Below are 18549 nucleotides of genomic sequence, written 5' to 3' on the forward strand. Positions count from 1 at the left end.
TTAACAAACCGTTGACTAGTATAAACAGCTTAGCCTATGAGCTAAGTATTAACACCAAACAAAACAATTACATACTAAATCAGTTTACCATTTTGCACATTAACACTCTCCTTCAAATTGTGAACTGTCCTTTGTAGGACAATGAATCAAGTCGATTACACCTTATTGTAGAGCTTCCTTGATGTAGTGATACCTCAGGTTTATGTGTTTGGTTTTTTGATGAAAGATCGAATTCTTGGTGATGACAATGGCTGAGGTGTTATCACAGTGTAGGGGTGTTGCCACAGTGTGCATCTCACCAAAGTCTTCTAACACAAACCGTAACCAAGTAGCCTGTGCAGTTGCCTCTGATGTACTCACATATTCTATTTCAGCTGTGGATAGAGCAACACATTGTTGCTTCATAGATGCCTAAGAGAATAATCCACTGCCAGATGTAAAGGCATATCCTGATGTACTGTTCATATCCTCTTCTGATCCAGACTAGTCACTATCACAGAAGCCTACCAAAACCGATCCTTCTCCTTTTTTATATTCCAAACCAAAATCAAGTGTACCCTGAACATATCTTAGTACCCTCTTGGCAGTTCCATAATGTTTATTTGTGGGGGAATGCAAAAATCTAGCCAACAGATATGCATCATACATTATATACAGTGTAGCTGCAGTAAGATAGAGTAGACTTCCCACAAGTTTTTTGTATTCAGCTTCATTTGCAGCTCCACTTTCGTCATCTTTCCTCAATTTATCAGCTTGTACAAGAGGAATACCAACAGTTTACATCTTGCAGACCAAATTTTTTCAAAGAGTGGAAGCATATTTTTTCTAGTGTATGAAAATGTAGTCTTCACTTTGGATATTTCCCATTCCTAGAAAGTGATGCAGCAAACCCAAATCTGTCATCTCATACCTCTGCATCATATCAGTCATACAGGACATTCATTCATATAACACCAAAACTAAACTATGAAATTAGAGAATAACAGCAAAACAAATTTATTTCATTTTCATAGAAACAATAATGAGTGTTCTTTTTGTTCAATAAAAGAAGAATATGCACTTCTTCTTTTTATGGTTACTGCCATAAGGTAATCAAACAAATTACACAAACTTTCATTCTCAAAATAACCATCTGTCAATACAACAACAAAATATGAAATTTTGTTTTTTCTTCTTCAAATATCAATTACGCGCAGAGTCTTCATACGAGGTAGAATTGATATTGGTCTTTTAATAATAAAATTCATTTTTTTTTTTTTTCAGAATCATACTTCATTAAAACCAGGAAAGGAAGGAACAACAAGGTAGAAGCCCAAAAAAAGAAATTTTTGTATTTTTTGGATACACAACGTGGTTGGTGTATCATCTAATACACATGAGACATGTGAAAATATTTCATTTTTATATCCTATGTGTATTGGACAATATTACCATATGTTCTATGTGTATTGGATAGTACATTAGCCACGTGGTGTACTTGCAACATGCAAAAGTTACTCCAAAAACAGGTACATATGAGTATATGACTAAATATCTCATAATAAAATCTCTTTCTTCATAGGAAGAAAAAAATGTGTATATGGAAAAACTTTATAAAATTAAGTTCTTTTTTGAAGGAAAAAGAAAAGTGTCCTTTAAAACTTTATAAAACCATTAGAATCATATAGCAGATATCACACCGTGAAACTAACATCAAATATCAATTAGGAGCAGATAAAAAACCATGGCCCCAATTGGAATAGCCATTGGAAAGAAACCGGACCTGTTTCACATAGGACTTAGGCCCAGTTTGGTATTACTATCACTTTTTAAAAAAGTTGCTTCTGCTATGCTTTGAAAATAATTAGCTATAAAGTAAAGCAATTCCATGTTTGGTAAACAATATTTTTAAAGTGCTATTAGTACAAAAAACAGTGTCAAAACTGTTTGGTAAATTTTAATATAATATTGTTGTAACTGTGAATAATGACTAAAATAGACATGATATTGAAAGTGTTATATACTAATCATGTGGTGGTAGTGGTAGTGGTAGTGATGGAGTGGAGGCGATGGTGGTGATGATGGTGGAGTTAGTGGTTGTGGTAGTGGTGGTGGGGATGGCGGTTGTGGAGGAGGTGGTGGTGGTAGTGGTGGTGGTGGTAGTGGAGGTGGAGGTGGAAGTAGTGGAGGAGGTAGTGGTTGTGGTGGTGGTTGAGGAGGATGAGGAGGAGGAGGATGTGGTGGTGGTGACAGCTGCGGCGGTGCAAGTGGTGGAGTTATATGTGGAAGTGGAGATGGTGTCACTTTTTAAAATGAATGATGGTATTTTGTGAATTAAAAAAATTCATTAAAGGTTCATCTCTGCTTCTTTTGAAAGCAGTTTTGACAAGTAACCCAGAGCCTATTTTTAAAAGTTGTTGTCAAAAGGCCATTACATTTAAAATAATCGGGATACTTTATTTTTATCAAACACCTTAAACTGCTTAACTTTAAAGTGAAGCAGGTTTTTGACACAAAAAAACAATCCCAAATGGAGCCTTAAGCGTCCTTCCTTATTAGCAATTAATAGAAAAAAAACAAACAGACAAAAAGAAGCACCAGATCAGACTTGCCAAACAAAAAGAAGTTTGAAGTATTCTTGATGATAACAAAAGAAGAATTAATTTTCGAAACAAGTTCCGAATGGATACAAGGGCGAAAGGCTCATCTTCCAATTCATACAAATCAAGTTCCGAATGGATATTTCCCATTCACAAGTTTGTCCATTCTAGATGAACCCCTATCCTCTTAACCATCACAAAATCAACACCATGAGGCCTTACAAGAATCGATACGTGGTCACCGCCTTCCAAACGGAGCACATCGTTTAACAAATGTCCTTGCCAAAGAAATCAAGACTGCAATTTCTCTCTGTTTCTCTTTCCTTCTTCTTCAGGTATATTTCTCATACTTCTCTGAATATGTTGGTTAACATGGTATCAGGCCCTCAGTGCTTCTCTTTGTTTCTTTCTCTCAAATTCGATTCTAGGGTTTTTCTCTCTGCTTCATCGTGGCTTCTTCTTCCTCCATCAAGATTGATGGCTTGCTCAGTATGGTTACCATTCGTCTTAGTGACAACAATTTCTTGAAATGGACTCATCAACTCCCCCTCAAAAATCCCCATTTGTTTCCAATCATACAAATGACGATCCGGATTATCCATATTTTCCTTCATGGGTTTGTCCCATTCTAGATGAACCCCTGTCTTCTTCACTCTCACAAAATCAACTGGAGGCCTTACAAGAATGGAGACTTGGTCCCCGCCTTGCAAACGTAGCACATCATTTGACAATTGTCCCTGCCAAAGATAACCGTCTTCAGTTCTTCAAGTTCACCGAATCGTCTTGAGTTCACCGGAATCGTCTTGATTCACCGGAATCGTCTTCAGGTTCTTCAAGTTCACTGGAAGATTTTAAGGATGCAAATGCTATCTTGGTGTGCAAAGCAGTTTGTTTGGTAAGATTTCTAACGATCATGCCAATATGACCTTCTTGAGAATCTTTAAATTCCAGATAATGCTAATAGGGCCTTCTTGAGAATTTTCGCCTGTCTGAAGAGTAAACGAAGCATATAGTCAACCCTTTTAAATCACGACCCATGATTCTTTGAGGAACTTTAAAGAAGTCCACGTCTTTGACAATTTTGAACCACTTTGGAATATCATAAATTCCATTCAAATAAATTCCACCAAATCCGCAAGAAGTCCATCTCTGCACACGAAGCAAGAGCAGTCTTAAACGTGCTTGCATATATCATTACATGGGCTGCATCTGTGCCTCTGTGTGATGTGTGTGTAAGAGAGAGAGAGAGAGAGAGAGAGAGAGAGAGAGAGACCTGTAGGATGCTGTTCCTAAAATCAGCAGTCAGATTGGTGCAACCTTCCATATGAATCCTTGTCATGGAGTTTAATGACTTATCCAAGCCTGGAACCTCAGTGAGTTTGAACGAATCACTTAGATACAATTCTCTCATATTCGACATTTTTGAAAAATCTGGAATTGTTTCCAATTCTAGGCAGTCAATTGCTTCCAGAACATACAAATTGGTTGGTAAATCTGGGATTGCAAGAAGATCTCTGCATGCATTTAAACACAAGACCTTGAGCTTTGAAAGACCAGCGAGACTTGGTAGGCTACAAAAGTAATTGTTTCCAAGAAGCAGATCTTCTAAGGAAATTAGGCTACATAGATCCTTAGGGATTGCATCCTCAGTTAACCTGCAACCTGCAAGACATAATAACTCTATTAAAGAGTTTAAGCCATGTAACGAAAAGTGTAAAAGATGGAATTTCAAAATTCTCACCAGATAGAGATAAAATTCTTAACTTCTTCAATTTTACCATGGAAGATGGAATTTGTCCGATGCGCGTGTTATCTGCTTTCAAAATTGTCAATGATACCATGTCCCCTAAGCCCTCAGCCAACTTTTTAAAATTCGAACAACCATTCAGTATAAGAGTTTCAATAGACTTGGATTTATAGAAATTCAGTGGGAGATCCTTTAGATTGTTGCAGCCTTCAAGATTTACCAAAGAAAGTCTTCCAAGATCCCCGATGTGTGAGTGAACCTTATACAACCGCTTACAACCTTTCAATATCAACTTCTCGAGATTTGGGAATTTTGAAAAGTCCGGTGATTTTGTCATGTCATGATCATCTTCTACATGAATGACGTCATCATCATTGACCAGATTTTGAGATAGGCGTCGTTTATACGCACAATGATGGTAATCAATCATATTTTCGTTCATAAATTTGTCCCATACCAGACTAACACCTGTTTTCTTCACCTTCACGCTCACCTTCTCCCAACCATATGCGTCCTCCGCTACTATTATTTCAATCAAGACTTTATCACCATCTTGCAATTTCAGCTCGTCATTTGATAACTGTCCCTGCCAAAGATAATAACCCTCAGTTGGAAGAACGGGTATGATCCTGGCGTCAAGCTCAGTGCCCTTGGTCATGTTTTTAATGCTAATACGACTAATACGACAACTGTATAAGCCTGAAGAGTAAACGAAGGACAAAGTTAACCCTTTCAAATTACGACCAACACTTTGAGGCACAGTGAAATACACAATATCATCGTCATGGACACAGTCGAACCAATCAGGAATATCATTTCCACTGAGAAAAATGCCACCATATCCGCAAGAAGTCCATCCCTATACCATGTAAAGCCAAATTTCTTTAAGAAATACATTCTTATGCATGCATGTGTACATGTGCGTTGTATGTGATAGAAAGAGAAAGATATATGAGAGAGAGATAGAGAAGGATTGACCTGTAGGATGTTCTTCCTAAAATCGGCAGTGAGATGAGTGCAGTTTTCCATATGAATCCTTGTCATGGAGTTTAATGACTTATCCAGGCCTGGAATCTCAGTGAGTTTGCCTGCATCACTTAGATACAATTGTCTTATACTTGACATTTGTGAAAAATCTGGCATTTTTTCCAATGCAATGCAGCCACCTGCTTGTAAGACTTTCAAATTTGTTGGTAAATCTGGGATTGCATGAACATTTTTGCACTTATTTAAAGACAAAAGTTGAAGCTGTGAAAGACGACTGAGGCTTGGTAGGCTGCAAAAGTGATTGCGTGCAAGATTTAACCTTTCTAAGGAAATTAGGCTGCCGAGATCCTTGGGCAATGCATCATCAGTTAAACTGCAGTATACAAGAGCTAATTCTCTTAAAGAGGTTAAACTTTGCAACGGAGGCAAAAGATTTGTTGATGGCGACCCTTTCACATTACATAATGATAAAACTTTCAGTTTCTTCAATTTTAATATGGAAGATGGTATTTGTCTTATGACTGTCCAATCCGCTTTCAGAGTTGTCAACGATACCATGTCCCCTAAGCCCTCAGCCAACTTTTCAAATCTCCAACAACGATTAAGTAAAAGAGTTTCAATAGACTTGGATTTATAGAAATTCAGCGGGAGATCCTCTAGCTTTCTGCAGCCTTCAAGATTTACCAAGGAAAGTCTTCCAAGATCCCCGATGGATGAGTGAACCTCAGACAAACTCTCACAGTCTTCCAATATCAATTCCTCGAGATTTGGGAGTTTTGAAAAGTCTGGTGATTTTGTTAGCTCTTTGGAATGGCTGAGATTAAGGATTCTTAAATTCTCATGCAACTGTTACACAAAAACAAAATAAGAATGGAAATTAAAATCCAAAAGGAAGGTCTCTGATACAGAAATTAAATCAAAATGAAGAGAAGGTGAACTATAATATATGTATAGAACCAGAAGGAAAGAACCAACAACAACTAGGTTGAGATTATTATACCTTGCAATCCTTCCAAACTATTTTGAGTTTGCTATGCCGCAGGTCTAAAGCAACTAGTTTTGGTTGCATAGGAAAGTCATCTGGTATGGACTCTAAAGGAAAATAATGCCAGCACAACCATATTAACTTTTTGGGAAAATCTTTGTACTCTCCAGTGAGCTCTACTCCGCTGAGGTGGAGTAACCTCAGTTTTTTCATGCTGGTAAATGCTTGTGCATTGAATCTAGTCAAATCTAGATCCGAATCCAAATGTAGAGCAACTCCTTCAATTTTTTTAGTTCCCTGTTAACAAAAGATACCGAGTTAGAAAAATGATTTACAAACATGAAAAATCCGTGTATGTATTAACCAAAAGGTATAATTAATAGTATTGGACCATGTTACGCCCTATAGTATGTGTTTGCAATCAAAGTACATATTTTTTTTTGTTGGCTATGCCTAATTGAGCTTTGATCTTAGTGGATATAATATAAGAAATGGCAACGGGGTCTAGCGAAGTGAAAAATGATCTAAACTTGCAAACTAAGGTCTCGGGTTCAAATTCATATGGCACCTTGGTAGTGTGGATTTGTGAAAACCCTCTTTTTACTTTGGTATAGACTATCGCTTGTACTAAACAAACAAAAAATGAAAAAGGACATTCTAATTTATTATAGACGTACGGGGTACATATGCTTCTCTTGCATGATGCATTCTAAAACTTTACTGGGAAAGTACTTACAGATTCATCGCTCAATACATCTGTTACGTCTTCACGTTTCCACAATCTGCAAAACTTTTCAGGGCGACCGTGGGCTTTTTTATGAACAATGTCTCTTCCCATGTCTCGAAGCAAATCATGCATCATCAACTCGTTTTGCTTACTAACAGTTACAAGGCACCGTTCAATGAGGACAATGATTCCTATCGTTGCAAAAAAGCCACATCCATCTAATACTTGTGTTACATAGTGCTTGCCCATTCCTATAAAGAAACAAGATATATCAAGGAATATCTCTCTCGTTGCATCATCAGGTAGCCCGTCAAAGCTTATTCTGAGTATTTTTTGAATATCTCCATCAGGACTTCTTTCCAATTTCTCCAAATGGCTTTTCCACTCCGCTGTGGATCTTTTAATCAGAAAAGACCCTACAACTTCAAGAGCTAGTGGCAAGCCTCGACAGTAACGAATTACACGTTTTGAGAGGTCAAGATATTCTTGATTAGGATAACCACTTTCGAAGGCATGCCTACTAAAGAGCTCTAGAGCTTCTTTTTCATCCATTGCTTGAGCCATATATGTGCTATCCACTCCAACTTGGTCTAGCAAACGTTGATTTCTTGTTGTTATAACAATTCTACTTCCAGGACCAAACCAATGACGAGCTCTAGCTATTGCTTTTAGTTGCTGTAGATCATCTGCATCGTCAATTATGACAAGTGCTCTTTTACAGCAAAGTCTTTCTCTTATCATATTGATCCCTATAGCAGCAGAGCCAACCTTTATGGGATTCTTGCTTTTCAAGACATCATTTAGAAGTTGTTCTTGCAAACCAACCAGACCATTAATGGGTTGGTGTGCAATTACTTCCCTCACGTTTGCAAGGAAACTCCTACCTTCAAAGCTATCTTCAAATTTGTTATAAATGGCTTTGGCAAGCGTTGTTTTCCCAATGCCGCCCATCCCCCAAATACCAATCATGCGAACAACATCCTTAGAACCTGAATTTTCAATATCTAAGTGATTACGCAAAACCTCCAGCCGAGAAGTAATTCCAACAAGGTGTTCGATGTCTAATTGGTATTTGCTGTACAACTGCTTACTAACCTCCCCAAGAATTTTCTTGATAAACTTTGCTTCATGCCTGACAATTAAACAAAGAAGCAGAACTACGAATCATTCGATGTGGAACAAACTACAAGGTTAAATTGAATCCCTAACTTTATAATTTAGAATCAAGATATAATTAAGAATATGGGGATTTAACATTATCAAGTAAGAAAGAATGCATAGTTCAAACCAAACCAAACCAAACAAACAAACAAACACCAAAGTTCAAAGTCAAAAAGAAAGAATGCATAGTAAAAACATAGTTGGAAAAACAAAACAAAAAGAACATTTTTAAGGAGATGATAATCCAAGGAACAAGAAATTAGTAATTACCCATTGTCAGCATTTTTAAGATCTTCCCCACACAAATCTGCAGCTTGAGTGAGAGCATTTCTCCACCGCTGTACCTTTTCTTTATCGTGTTTACCTTCACAGATGCCCGCTTCATGTTTCTCAAATGCTTGTGCAAAACTACCAGTCTGTTTCCGGACATCTGAAGGATCAACATTATAGAACAATGGAATAACCTTTAGCCCCAATCTCTCTCTACACTCCATGATCTTCACCAGCTCATCAAGACACCAACTGGAATCGGCATACCGCTTTGAGAAGACAATTATGGAGATCATGGACCCGTGGATTGCCTGCTCCAGTTGGTTTTTTATAAATTCCGCTCTTTCTAGCTCGTTGTCGTCAAGAAAGGCGCGGATTCCGGCATCAGATAATGCGGCGTGGAGGTGGCCTGTGAAGCCCTTGCGTGTGTCTTCACCTCTAAAGCTCAAAAACACTTGGTACTTCCAAGTTCTTGAGGAGGGGGCTTCAATGGATGTCCTGTCACCCATTAATTGGTACTACAGAGAACGCGTGTACGGTGAAGGCTTGAGCTGGAGGAGTTGTTTCACAGTTATTTTTGCTTGGCAGGGGTTGGTGTGCTGCAGCAGAGATGAAGACATTATTGAAAGAAATGCCTATAGTCAAGTCAATGTCCTCGAACACCTCATGGACGCGGATAGAGGCAGACACAGCGTGGAACTACACTGGAAAGAGCTTTCTCCTCCAATTTTGCCACATTTAGCGCCGGCCTTGTGCACGTGAGTTGATTCCGTTTTGAATGCTCCAACATGCCATGTGTTTTTTTTTAATGCGAGAAAGGAATTAAGCAGAACTACGAATCATTCCATGTGCAACAAACTACATTTGCTCCCCTCTCTCCCAAGCTCCCTGGAACTCAGGTCTTTCTCTATATCTCTCTTTCCCTCTACAGTGATGATTTTCTTTCGCTAACTTCTGTTTTTTTTTTTTTTAACTAGTGATATTAACTCAGAATTGATGTAGCACATAATTACTCCAAGGTCAAGTTTCTAATGTTTTCAAAAAAGAAATAAAAAATAGTTTCCAATATCAGCTAACACAAATTTCAGGCTAATCAGAAAAAAAAATTTATTATGTCTACACTGTTTCTATCCTTTCCAAAGGTTTGCAAGTCATCCTTCTAGCAGAAATATTTAAAAAATAATAATTAAAATAAATAAATAAATAACAGATGTACCTTTCCCTACTCGGGTGGGTCAGGGGTGGGCTAAATGTTATTTTGGGTTGAAAAAGAAGAAAAGTCACCTAGCTCTAACTAGTTCCTTGCTGGGTCCGTTCCTGAGCACAGAAGTTGAGAGGGAAAGGGAAGGTCTGGGATAGTAAAGAAGGGAGGGAATAGGAGGAGAGGGATGGAAAGTCACCCACCCCAAAGAGAACGACGGTTGAAATTTTTTTTGTTTTTTCCCTCTCTAGTTGGGTATATTGGTTTTTGGGTTTTAAAATGCAATAAAATATTGTATAACACACCGCATGTATCATGATTCATGCTTCATGACGAGGACAATTGATAAGATAAGCAAGGTGGGATTTGGAGTTGGAGTGGCCCATTTATTTATTAAACCACTTTGTGAGGTTGCTTTTTTATAATAATAGTCATTTGGAGTTGGCGTGTCCCATTTTTTTATGGTTAAATACTTTTTTTTAGTCATCAAGTTTTACACGAAAATTCAATTTAGTAGTTGAGAAAAAATTTAGCCAAATTAGTCGTTGTATTTTCCAAGTTTACAGTTTATAGGCATTATGTTATCTTTCGTTAAGTGTAGCTTTTATTTTTATTGTTTTAGGAAGTACCTCGAGTCTTCTTCCTCTAATTGCACTTAATAGAAGATAACAGAATATCTGTAAATTATACACTTTGAAAAATACAGTGATTAATTTGACTAAATTATTTTCTGAGTGATGAAATTAAATTTTCATATAAAATTCATTAATAAAAAAGATATTTAACCCATAATAATAAGATTACGACCTGTGCCCCTCTTACCAAGTTACCCGGGCTTATCACGCATAGGCTGGAAGCATTGACCAATAAAAAAAAATTTGTCAAATATGGAGGCAAAAGGCAAATCTGAGAGAGATCACCTGTCCCTTTATGGCTTTTTTTTTATTTAAAAAAAAGGATCGGGGCAATAAAATAATTAAATCAGAGTTGTTTTAACCAAAAGTGGCATTGAATAAAATGCAATCCAAAACCCAACGAACATATATTAAATATTTTTGTCAATATCCAACAACTAGCTAGCCTCACCTACTTCACCACACACTGAATAGGCAATATATATATATATATAGTCAAAAGTTTATGTTTGGTCCATGGAGTTTGTCGATTTTATCTTTCTGATCCATATAGTTTTAATTTTGTCAAATTTATCATTCTTGTTTCAATTTGAAACCATTCAAAGGAATTTTTTAATTTTTATCAAAATTTTGCAGATTCTTTTAAGTTTTGACCACGTATCCCTCACATAGAGGGGTATTTCAGTTCGCTCAAGTCATTCGGTGATAAAGCACAAGTTGTAGCTCTTCTCATTCACTTTAAAATGATTTTTGGGGTTTAGGATTTGGAAAAAAATTTGCATCTCTAGGTTAAAATTTAGGTGAATCGGGAGAAATTTGGCTCGGTGGATCAAAATGGCCCTCTATGGAATTGCAAAGAATTTTGACATAAATTGAAACGTGTCATTGAATTACTTCGAATTGAAAACTATAAGGATAAATTTGAAAAATTTAAAAATACAATGATAAATTGTACAAAATTAAAACTATAGAGATCAAAGTAATAAAATCGGCATACTATAGGGATCAAAAATGACTTTTTATCCAATAAATATTAAGTGGGAAATGAATTTTTGTAAATGAAATTAAATTGACTTACGTACAAGTACAAGCAGTGGAGGAGAAAGAGAACACCGAGCAACGGAAAATCCAATGTTGGGGTCATGCATTCAATGACGACGGGAGCCAGAACTGTGTCGTTTTGTCCATGTCAGCAAATCGCTCGTGCTCTCTCACCGGCTATTCACGGTCAACTAACTCTCTCTCTTTCCTTATTTATTTATTTATTTATTTCTTATTTTTCCTTTTTCCTTTTTTGGAGTAAAAAATGAAAAATGGGTTTTGGGTTGGCCTTTGGTTTGGTCCGTTGCTTGCTGCTCTCTTTCAGCTCTCCGACTATAAATAGGAGGAGTTAACCAAAATGCTCTTTTTTTCTCTTCTTCTTCTTCTTCTCTCTCCTGTTAAGCAAATTGCTATACAGTGGCGACGACAATATCATATTATTATTGTCTCATCTCCGACCAACTTCCGGCGAAATAGCCGGCGATCGGCCGATCAGACTGCCGAAGACTCTCCTCCGCCATTTACTCTCTCTCTCTCTCTCTCTCTGAGGTTCAAGCTCTTGAACCCTTCGACTCTCTCTCTCTCCTTAAATTTTTTTTTGTGGGTATGTTTGACTGAGAAGGTTCAGATCTGGTTTTTCTTGTACGGATTCGTCGATTTCCTCCATTGCTTTTTGTAAAAGCTTGCTGTTTTGAAATGGCTGCTCATTCTGGTTTATCTTGATCTACCATTGTTATCATTATTTATTAGTATTTAATTATTTAATTATCATTATTTATACACACAAAACATTACATTTGTTTAATTTTCCCTGCAGATGAATCTGTCAGAGACTCTGTTGTTGCTGGTTTCGCAATTTGTGACTCGTTGTTTGGTTCAAAAAGATTTTCTATTTTATTGCATATTTTTGTTTACAGATTTTTTTTTGTCTTAATATAATTTTTTCCGGTAAAAAGTCATCCTCCAAATCCATTCACTAAATTAGTAACCGTAGTAAATTAGTAATAATTAATTTCCCAATTAAAAGTTAACTCGCTGTAAAAGTCAATATTTATCCTAATAATCTCCATCCTCTTAATTACTGCAGCTGTAATTTTTCCTCTCTCTCTCTCTTATTTTTCCTACATTTTTCCATGTGAATTGTGTGCTCTTTCTTTTGGGGAAGTGAGTTGGTATTGTAGGGACCAACTTTCGTCTAATAATAAATTGTTTGGTAGGAGTGGAACAGAACGCACAAGTTCAGATCTGTTGGGAGGTGAAAGAAGAAGAAGAACAAGCGATTTGGTTTGATTTGGCTGAGCGATTGAAGAAGAATAAGGAAGAAGGAAGAAGTAAGAAGAAGAAATGGAAGGGGCAAAAGAGTTTGGACTAAGAAATGTGAGCTCGCATTGCTCCATTTCGGACATGGACGACTACGACCTCTCACGCCTTCTCGACAAGCCCAGGCTCAACATTGAGAGGCAGAGGTCCTTCGACGAGAGGTCACTGAGTGAGCTCTCCATTGGCCTCACCAGAGCCGGCTTGGACAACATTGATAGCACCTACTCCCCCGGTGGAAGGTCTGGTTTCGACACTCCCGCTTCCTCCGCTCGCAACTCGTTCGAGCCGCATCCAATGGTTGCCGAGGCATGGGAAGCTCTCCGCCGCTCTTTGGTCTTCTTTCGCAGCCAGCCGGTGGGCACCATTGCCGCATATGACCATGCCTCTGAGGAAGTTTTGAACTATGATCAGGTCAACTTTTCGCAATTTACCAAACCATTGCTTGCTTTTCAATTTCAATTTCACTTTGTGTGAGCTAATGCAAATACCCATTGCTTGGAATATTAATTCTGCAGTTTGGAGAAATAAACAGTTATTGTTTACAAGAGAATTATCCAGTCCCATACATGATCTCTGTCTCTCTTTTTTTCATTTGAATTTGGCATAAGCTTGGATAGAACATAATTGCACCCGTGGTGGACGTCAAAATAATCTAAAACACGATTCTTGTTGTGTTTAGGTTTTCGTACGGGATTTTGTACCAAGTGCTCTGGCTTTTCTAATGAACGGTGAGCCTGAGATAGTTAAGAACTTCCTCTTGAAGACCCTGCAGCTTCAAGGGTGGGAAAAAAGAATAGATCGGTTCAAGCTTGGGGAAGGTGCAATGCCAGCAAGCTTCAAAGTTCTTCATGACCCTATCCGGAAATCAGATACTATCGTTGCAGATTTTGGCGAGAGTGCAATTGGGCGAGTTGCTCCTGTTGACTCTGGTTTCTGGTGGATTATACTGCTCCGTGCATATACAAAGTCAACGGGAGATTTGACTCTGGCAGAAACTGAAGATTGTCAAAAGGGAATGAGGCTTATATTGACTCTATGTCTATCGGAAGGTTTTGACACATTCCCGACTTTGCTTTGTGCCGATGGATGCTCCATGATTGATCGTAGAATGGTAAGTTTCACTTCATTTTCACAGGCATCTCTTGTTTGATGAAGAAGTTTTATTGTTAACTGATATAAGAAGTAGGTTGAGAAGCCCTATAAGGCTTTCATAAGGTCATTAAACTTCAAATTTCTGGCCCTAATCATTTTACTATTTCGTAAAGTGTTTCCTACAAGGCTTTTGTAAGTCATCTGTTTAAATGTGGTTGGATTTCAAAGGAAAGTGCATACTGTAGTAAAGTAATATGGGATACTTCGAATTTACATGTAATGGTTGACAAGTTGAGTTCTGTTGATAATATAGATATATGTTGGTCTGGTGGTAAACATTCAATGACTAATTTGTTGTGCCACAGAGGAAAATCTCATCAATAGGCACGCATTATAGCAGGCCGTCATCTTGTTGGTCCCTAGGATCAATATCTTTGTTGTAGTTATTTATTCTTGCCTTCTGTATTTGAAGATAACACCGATTGCTGCATTTACATTGACTTAAGCTGGTCTTAACTTATCAGTGCTCAAACATACAATGAAGTTTATAATTAGTTAATCTTGTTCTATTGCTACTTATTAGCATATTTCCTCATGTTCCTTAAGAAACTAAGACACACAAGGGCATTTGAGTAAAGGATGGGTAATGCCTTATCCACTGACATTCATGGATGTGTAACCTGATATTCTCCATCAGAGTCATGTGGCTTTTTGTTATGTTTTTCTTTCGGCCGTAAGCTTTTATTCTGATTATGTGCATTTTTTTGGATATTTGCAGAAAATGTTCTGCAATTTCCCAGCGCCTATTCAAAACATCCTTCCTTAGTCCACATATATGTGAAATGTGAACTCCAATCAACCTTTGAAATCGTCAATTACAGTTTACTTCCCAATCATTCAGATTTCTCAGAAAGACACCACTTCAACTAAGCAATGTTTCGTCTTTATCCATACATCCTTGCTAGCCACCTAAGGAAACAAACCTGGAAAGAATCCTTAAGAGCATCTCCATGCCACTGGCCATACCAAAACATTCTCGTTTCCCTTCCTCCTCCTTTAAAACTGAGAACTGAGAGAAATACTTTACCTGTTTTTACCATCTTTGCATAAATCCCACCCATAATAGCATCAAATAGGATAAGTAGTCCCAATAGATGAAGGTTGAGAAGCTCATATGGGAATTTTTATGGCAAGGCCAAGGAGAGGGGAAATAAATGCAGTTGGTGAAGTGGGAGTTAGTTTCAAAATCTAGTGGTAAAGTAGGTTTAGTGGTTGGAAATTTGGTTAAGAGGAATGTGGAGCTATCTCTCTCCAATATGTACAAGCCAAAGTGCTTAGTTCAGCTTTATACAGAACTGATTTTAACTAAGAAATTACAAAATACCTGAATTCATTTGGATTAGTTAGGTTGCACAATCTGTTAAAACTTTCGAACACCTCTAACCATTTTGTTCCCTTTTATAAATGAAGGTTCATAAAATCCTTAAAACTGAGGTTCAGAGATACATCTCATTGGCATATTCAATTCTTTGGGAAGAAAAAAATCTGCCTTGCATGAGTGATACTGCATGAGTACTTAATGCAACTCTGAACTTAAATTGATGGAGCTGGGAATTGGGGTTTATATCCTGTGAGTCTGAGTACGTTGCTGGAGTTTGATAATTCTTGTTCCTTACTGGCACGCTTATCTAATCTGCACTTGTTTGCAATCTGGGATGCGGTTAGATGTATAAGCCTTCTTTTAGAAAATGTCAGAGCTTCTTGTATTGCTGTAGGCTTTTAGCAAATTCATAATGAAAATGCAATTTTGCTGTTTTCCTCCATAGATGATGATTATGTTGACAAAAATGAAAAAAATGATTTTAACCATTAACATTTCAGTGTTTATGTGAAACACTCTATTTATCTATTCATTTGATAGTTTTGATGTACTTTCACTGATGATAAATTACTGGAATACCTGCAGTTTCTTAACACTGATGGAAAAAAAAACAAGCATAGTTATAGAAAGTTGACTAATAAGGAAAAAGGAATAAGAGGAGAAATTGTTAGCGAGTGGTATTATTATGTTCCACTGTTGATGTGTTCTTGTATGTTAATTTTGTGGATTGTCGCTTTTTTTTAAGTCTTATGTTTGTCTGATGACGTGACTTTTTTGTATTATGATTTAAAGATCATATCTTATTTTACATGTTATTTATGAATAGTTCATTTTCTTTTCCAGGGAATATATGGTTATCCTATTGAAATACAAGCTCTTTTCTTTATGGCATTGAGATGTGCTTTGGCGTTGCTGAAACCTGATGCAGAAGGAAAAGAATTTATTGAGAGAATTGCAAAGCGTTTACATGCCTTAAGTTACCACATGCGAGGTTACTTCTGGCTTGATTTTCAACAACTAAATGACATATACCGTTACAAGACTGAAGAGTACTCGCACACTGCGGTAAATAAGTTTAATGTCATTCCTGATTCCATCCCAGATTGGGTTTTTGATTTCATGCCATGCCGTGGTGGTTACTTTATTGGCAATGTCAGTCCTGCAAGGATGGATTTCCGATGGTTTGCTTTAGGTAACTGTGTTGCAATTCTATCTTCTCTTGCAACCCCAGAGCAATCAGTGGCTATAATGGATCTTATTGAATCTCGCTGGGAAGAGTTGGTGGGAGAAATGCCATTAAAAATATGTTATCCAGCAATAGAAAGCCATGAGTGGCGAATCGTAACTGGTTGTGATCCCAAGAATACCAGATGGAGTTACCATAATGGAGGGTCTTGGCCAGGTTTGTCCCTCTTCTCATGAAGTTTCTATGTTATTGCTTTATGTGCAAATCAAAATTCAACATGAAAAGTTGGGATGGTAAAATTATAACATTAGCAATCAGATTGCGGATTATAGGTTGGTTTCTTGGTTTTCTGTGGAATTTTGCACATCCTCGCAGACAGCTTCAGAAATCACCAGGAACAAATTGATTGTTGCCTAAGATTCTGAGCTGAGCCATAATACAAATTAATTTGGGTCATGCTGTTCTGTCTTGCAGTCCTATGTTAATGCCATACAATTGAGGTCTTTGCTCATCATGCTCCCTTCACTACTATTACCCCCTGTCATTTCTCCCTTCCCTTCTATTTTAACATCTTTAAGCTGATGCATTTCAAGTCTTTCTTGTACTTGACCAAAGAGTGTTTATCCTTGTTGGGTGCCTTATGCATCTTATTTCATGGGTAAACCTCTTATTTTCATGAAGGAAATGCTATCGGGATGCTGCATTGTCATTCATTCATCTGAAGCACTATATCATTAGATATCTACTTAGATTTTTTTTCTTTCTAATGGTTTAATCTCTTATTTTTCCATTTACATTATATTAACCTCATGGGTTTAAGAACTTTTTTATTAGATTCTTTTATTTCTTTCCTGTGTACTTTGTTTTGAACGATTGTATATGATGTTTCTCAACCACCTTTTTTTTTGTGTGGTTATAAAACGTCCTTTTTCTCTTTATCACCTGTACAGTGCTTTTATGGATGTTAACGGCTGCTTGCATTAAGACGGGACGACCACAAATTGCAAGACGGGCAATTGAGCTGGCTGAGAGTCGTCTGCTAAAAGATGCTTGGCCAGAATATTACGATGGGAAACTAGGGAGATATATTGGCAAACAGGCAAGGAAGTACCAAACATGGTCGATAGCAGGATATCTGGTTGCAAAGATGATGCTAGAGGATCCGTCGCACTTGGGGATGATTTCTCTGGAAGAGGACAAGCAAATGAAGCCAGTGATTAAGAGATCATCGTCTTGGACTTGCTGAGACGCTAAAAAAGCTAGAGAAAATAGCAGGTAAAAGAGAAGAAGAGGAAAAACAAAAAGCGAGAGATACTTGGTTATTTCATTGCTACACCATTCATTCTTTGGGGGTTTCTGTTCTTGTAGGTTTGATGGACAATATGGTTTTGTGTACAATAGCATCTGCTGAGACTGCTTTTTGTTTTTCAATAAAAGATACATTTGGCCTTTTCTGTTTCAAATACTGATGGTATTTTGCAACTGCTATGCCGCTAAAGAAGAATTAATAAGCTCTAGACAGGATGGGATGGTGAAGCTAGAGTTTGAGAAGTCTGGATTTTATTGAATATGGATGGACAATTTCAATCATTTCAGTTATTATTTTTCGTATCAATTGACTTTTAATTTGTGTGCAATTTTCTGTGTATTTATCTTTTTGGATATTTTCGACAATCAGATGAGGGCTTTCAAACTTACAATTTAAGGAGCCAAAACTTTAGGTGTTTTTGCAACAACGTTTCGAGGAAAGAAAAAAAGAAGGGTATGTATGGAACTCATATTTTATTTTATTCTGCATGTGTTAGTAAACTTACGGGAGTGTGCCAATACGCTAGCGAAAGAAATTCAAGAGTAGAAACAAAGCCATGGGCCATGAATTCTACTTGGAGTGAAAGTGAAAGTGATGGTAGTAAAAAAAAAGTAACTTTTTCTCAGATAATGATGAAGATGAGATTGCTTTTACCGCTAAAGTGGACTTCATTAGTGAAATAACTTTTGGAAATGAATAATGTGAAAGTGAAAATAAGGAAGACATCTTGTTTGATGAGTCCTTCAAGGATAAAGGGAGATGTAGGATTCTTGCTTAAGACCATAAAGAGCCTTCTTCAAATTGTATACAATTGGGATGGCAATGGCATGGTTGTTCCACATAAACCTCTCCTTGAAGAATTCCATTTAGGAAGGCAGTTTTGACATTCAATTGATGGAATTTGACCTTTCAATGACAAGCAAAAGCA

At 37.2% G+C, this 18549-nt stretch overlaps 2 protein-coding genes across 5 annotated transcripts; one reads left to right on the forward strand and one right to left on the reverse strand.

Moving 5' to 3' along the window:
* Positions 1-5225: 5225 nt before the first annotated feature.
* On the reverse strand, positions 5226-9243 carry LOC148919424 (TMV resistance protein N-like). The gene is given in 5 exon segments (XM_089045428.1): positions 5226-5289; positions 5291-6159; positions 6314-6595; positions 7035-8157; positions 8457-9243. Coding segments are annotated over 5 exon segments (2847 nt in total). The 5' UTR covers positions 8966-9243.
* A 2389-nt stretch (positions 9244-11632) lies between these two features.
* LOC103319178 (putative alkaline/neutral invertase D) lies at positions 11633-17949 on the forward strand. 4 transcript variants are annotated; one of them, XM_089045434.1, is made up of 5 exons: positions 11633-11937; positions 12551-13064; positions 13333-13764; positions 15970-16528; positions 17263-17949. In XM_089045434.1, the coding sequence occupies exons 2-5, from the start codon at positions 12678-12680 to the stop codon at positions 17556-17558; spliced, it is 1674 nt and encodes a 557-aa protein (XP_088901560.1). In that variant the 5' UTR covers positions 11633-11937; positions 12551-12677; the 3' UTR covers positions 17559-17949. The 4 variants fall into 4 exon arrangements, with proteins under 4 accessions (XP_088901560.1, XP_088901559.1, XP_008218919.1 ...); XM_089045433.1 differs by having other exon boundaries at positions 11633-11882; positions 12151-13064; XM_008220697.3 differs by having other exon boundaries at positions 11633-11882.
* The last annotated feature ends 600 nt before the right edge of the window (positions 17950-18549 follow it).

The sequence above is a fragment of the Prunus mume genome, linkage group LG2 (assembly GCF_029339155.1).
Source record: "Prunus mume cultivar Tortuosa linkage group LG2, ASM2933915v1, whole genome shotgun sequence".
NCBI lineage: Eukaryota > Viridiplantae > Streptophyta > Magnoliopsida > Rosales > Rosaceae > Prunus > Prunus mume.

Bases quoted from the DNA above. Each gene is read 5' to 3' on its own strand.
- LOC103319178 (XM_089045434.1), top strand. From the start codon at position 12,678: ATGGAAGGGGCAAAAGAGTTTGGACTAAGAAATGTGAGCTCGCATTGC. The intron at 13,065-13,332 runs GTCAACTTTTCG...TGTTGTGTTTAG, and splicing joins AAGTTTTGAACTATGATCAG to GTTTTCGTACGGGATTTTGT. The intron at 16,529-17,262 runs GTTTGTCCCTCT...TCACCTGTACAG, and splicing joins TAATGGAGGGTCTTGGCCAG to TGCTTTTATGGATGTTAACG.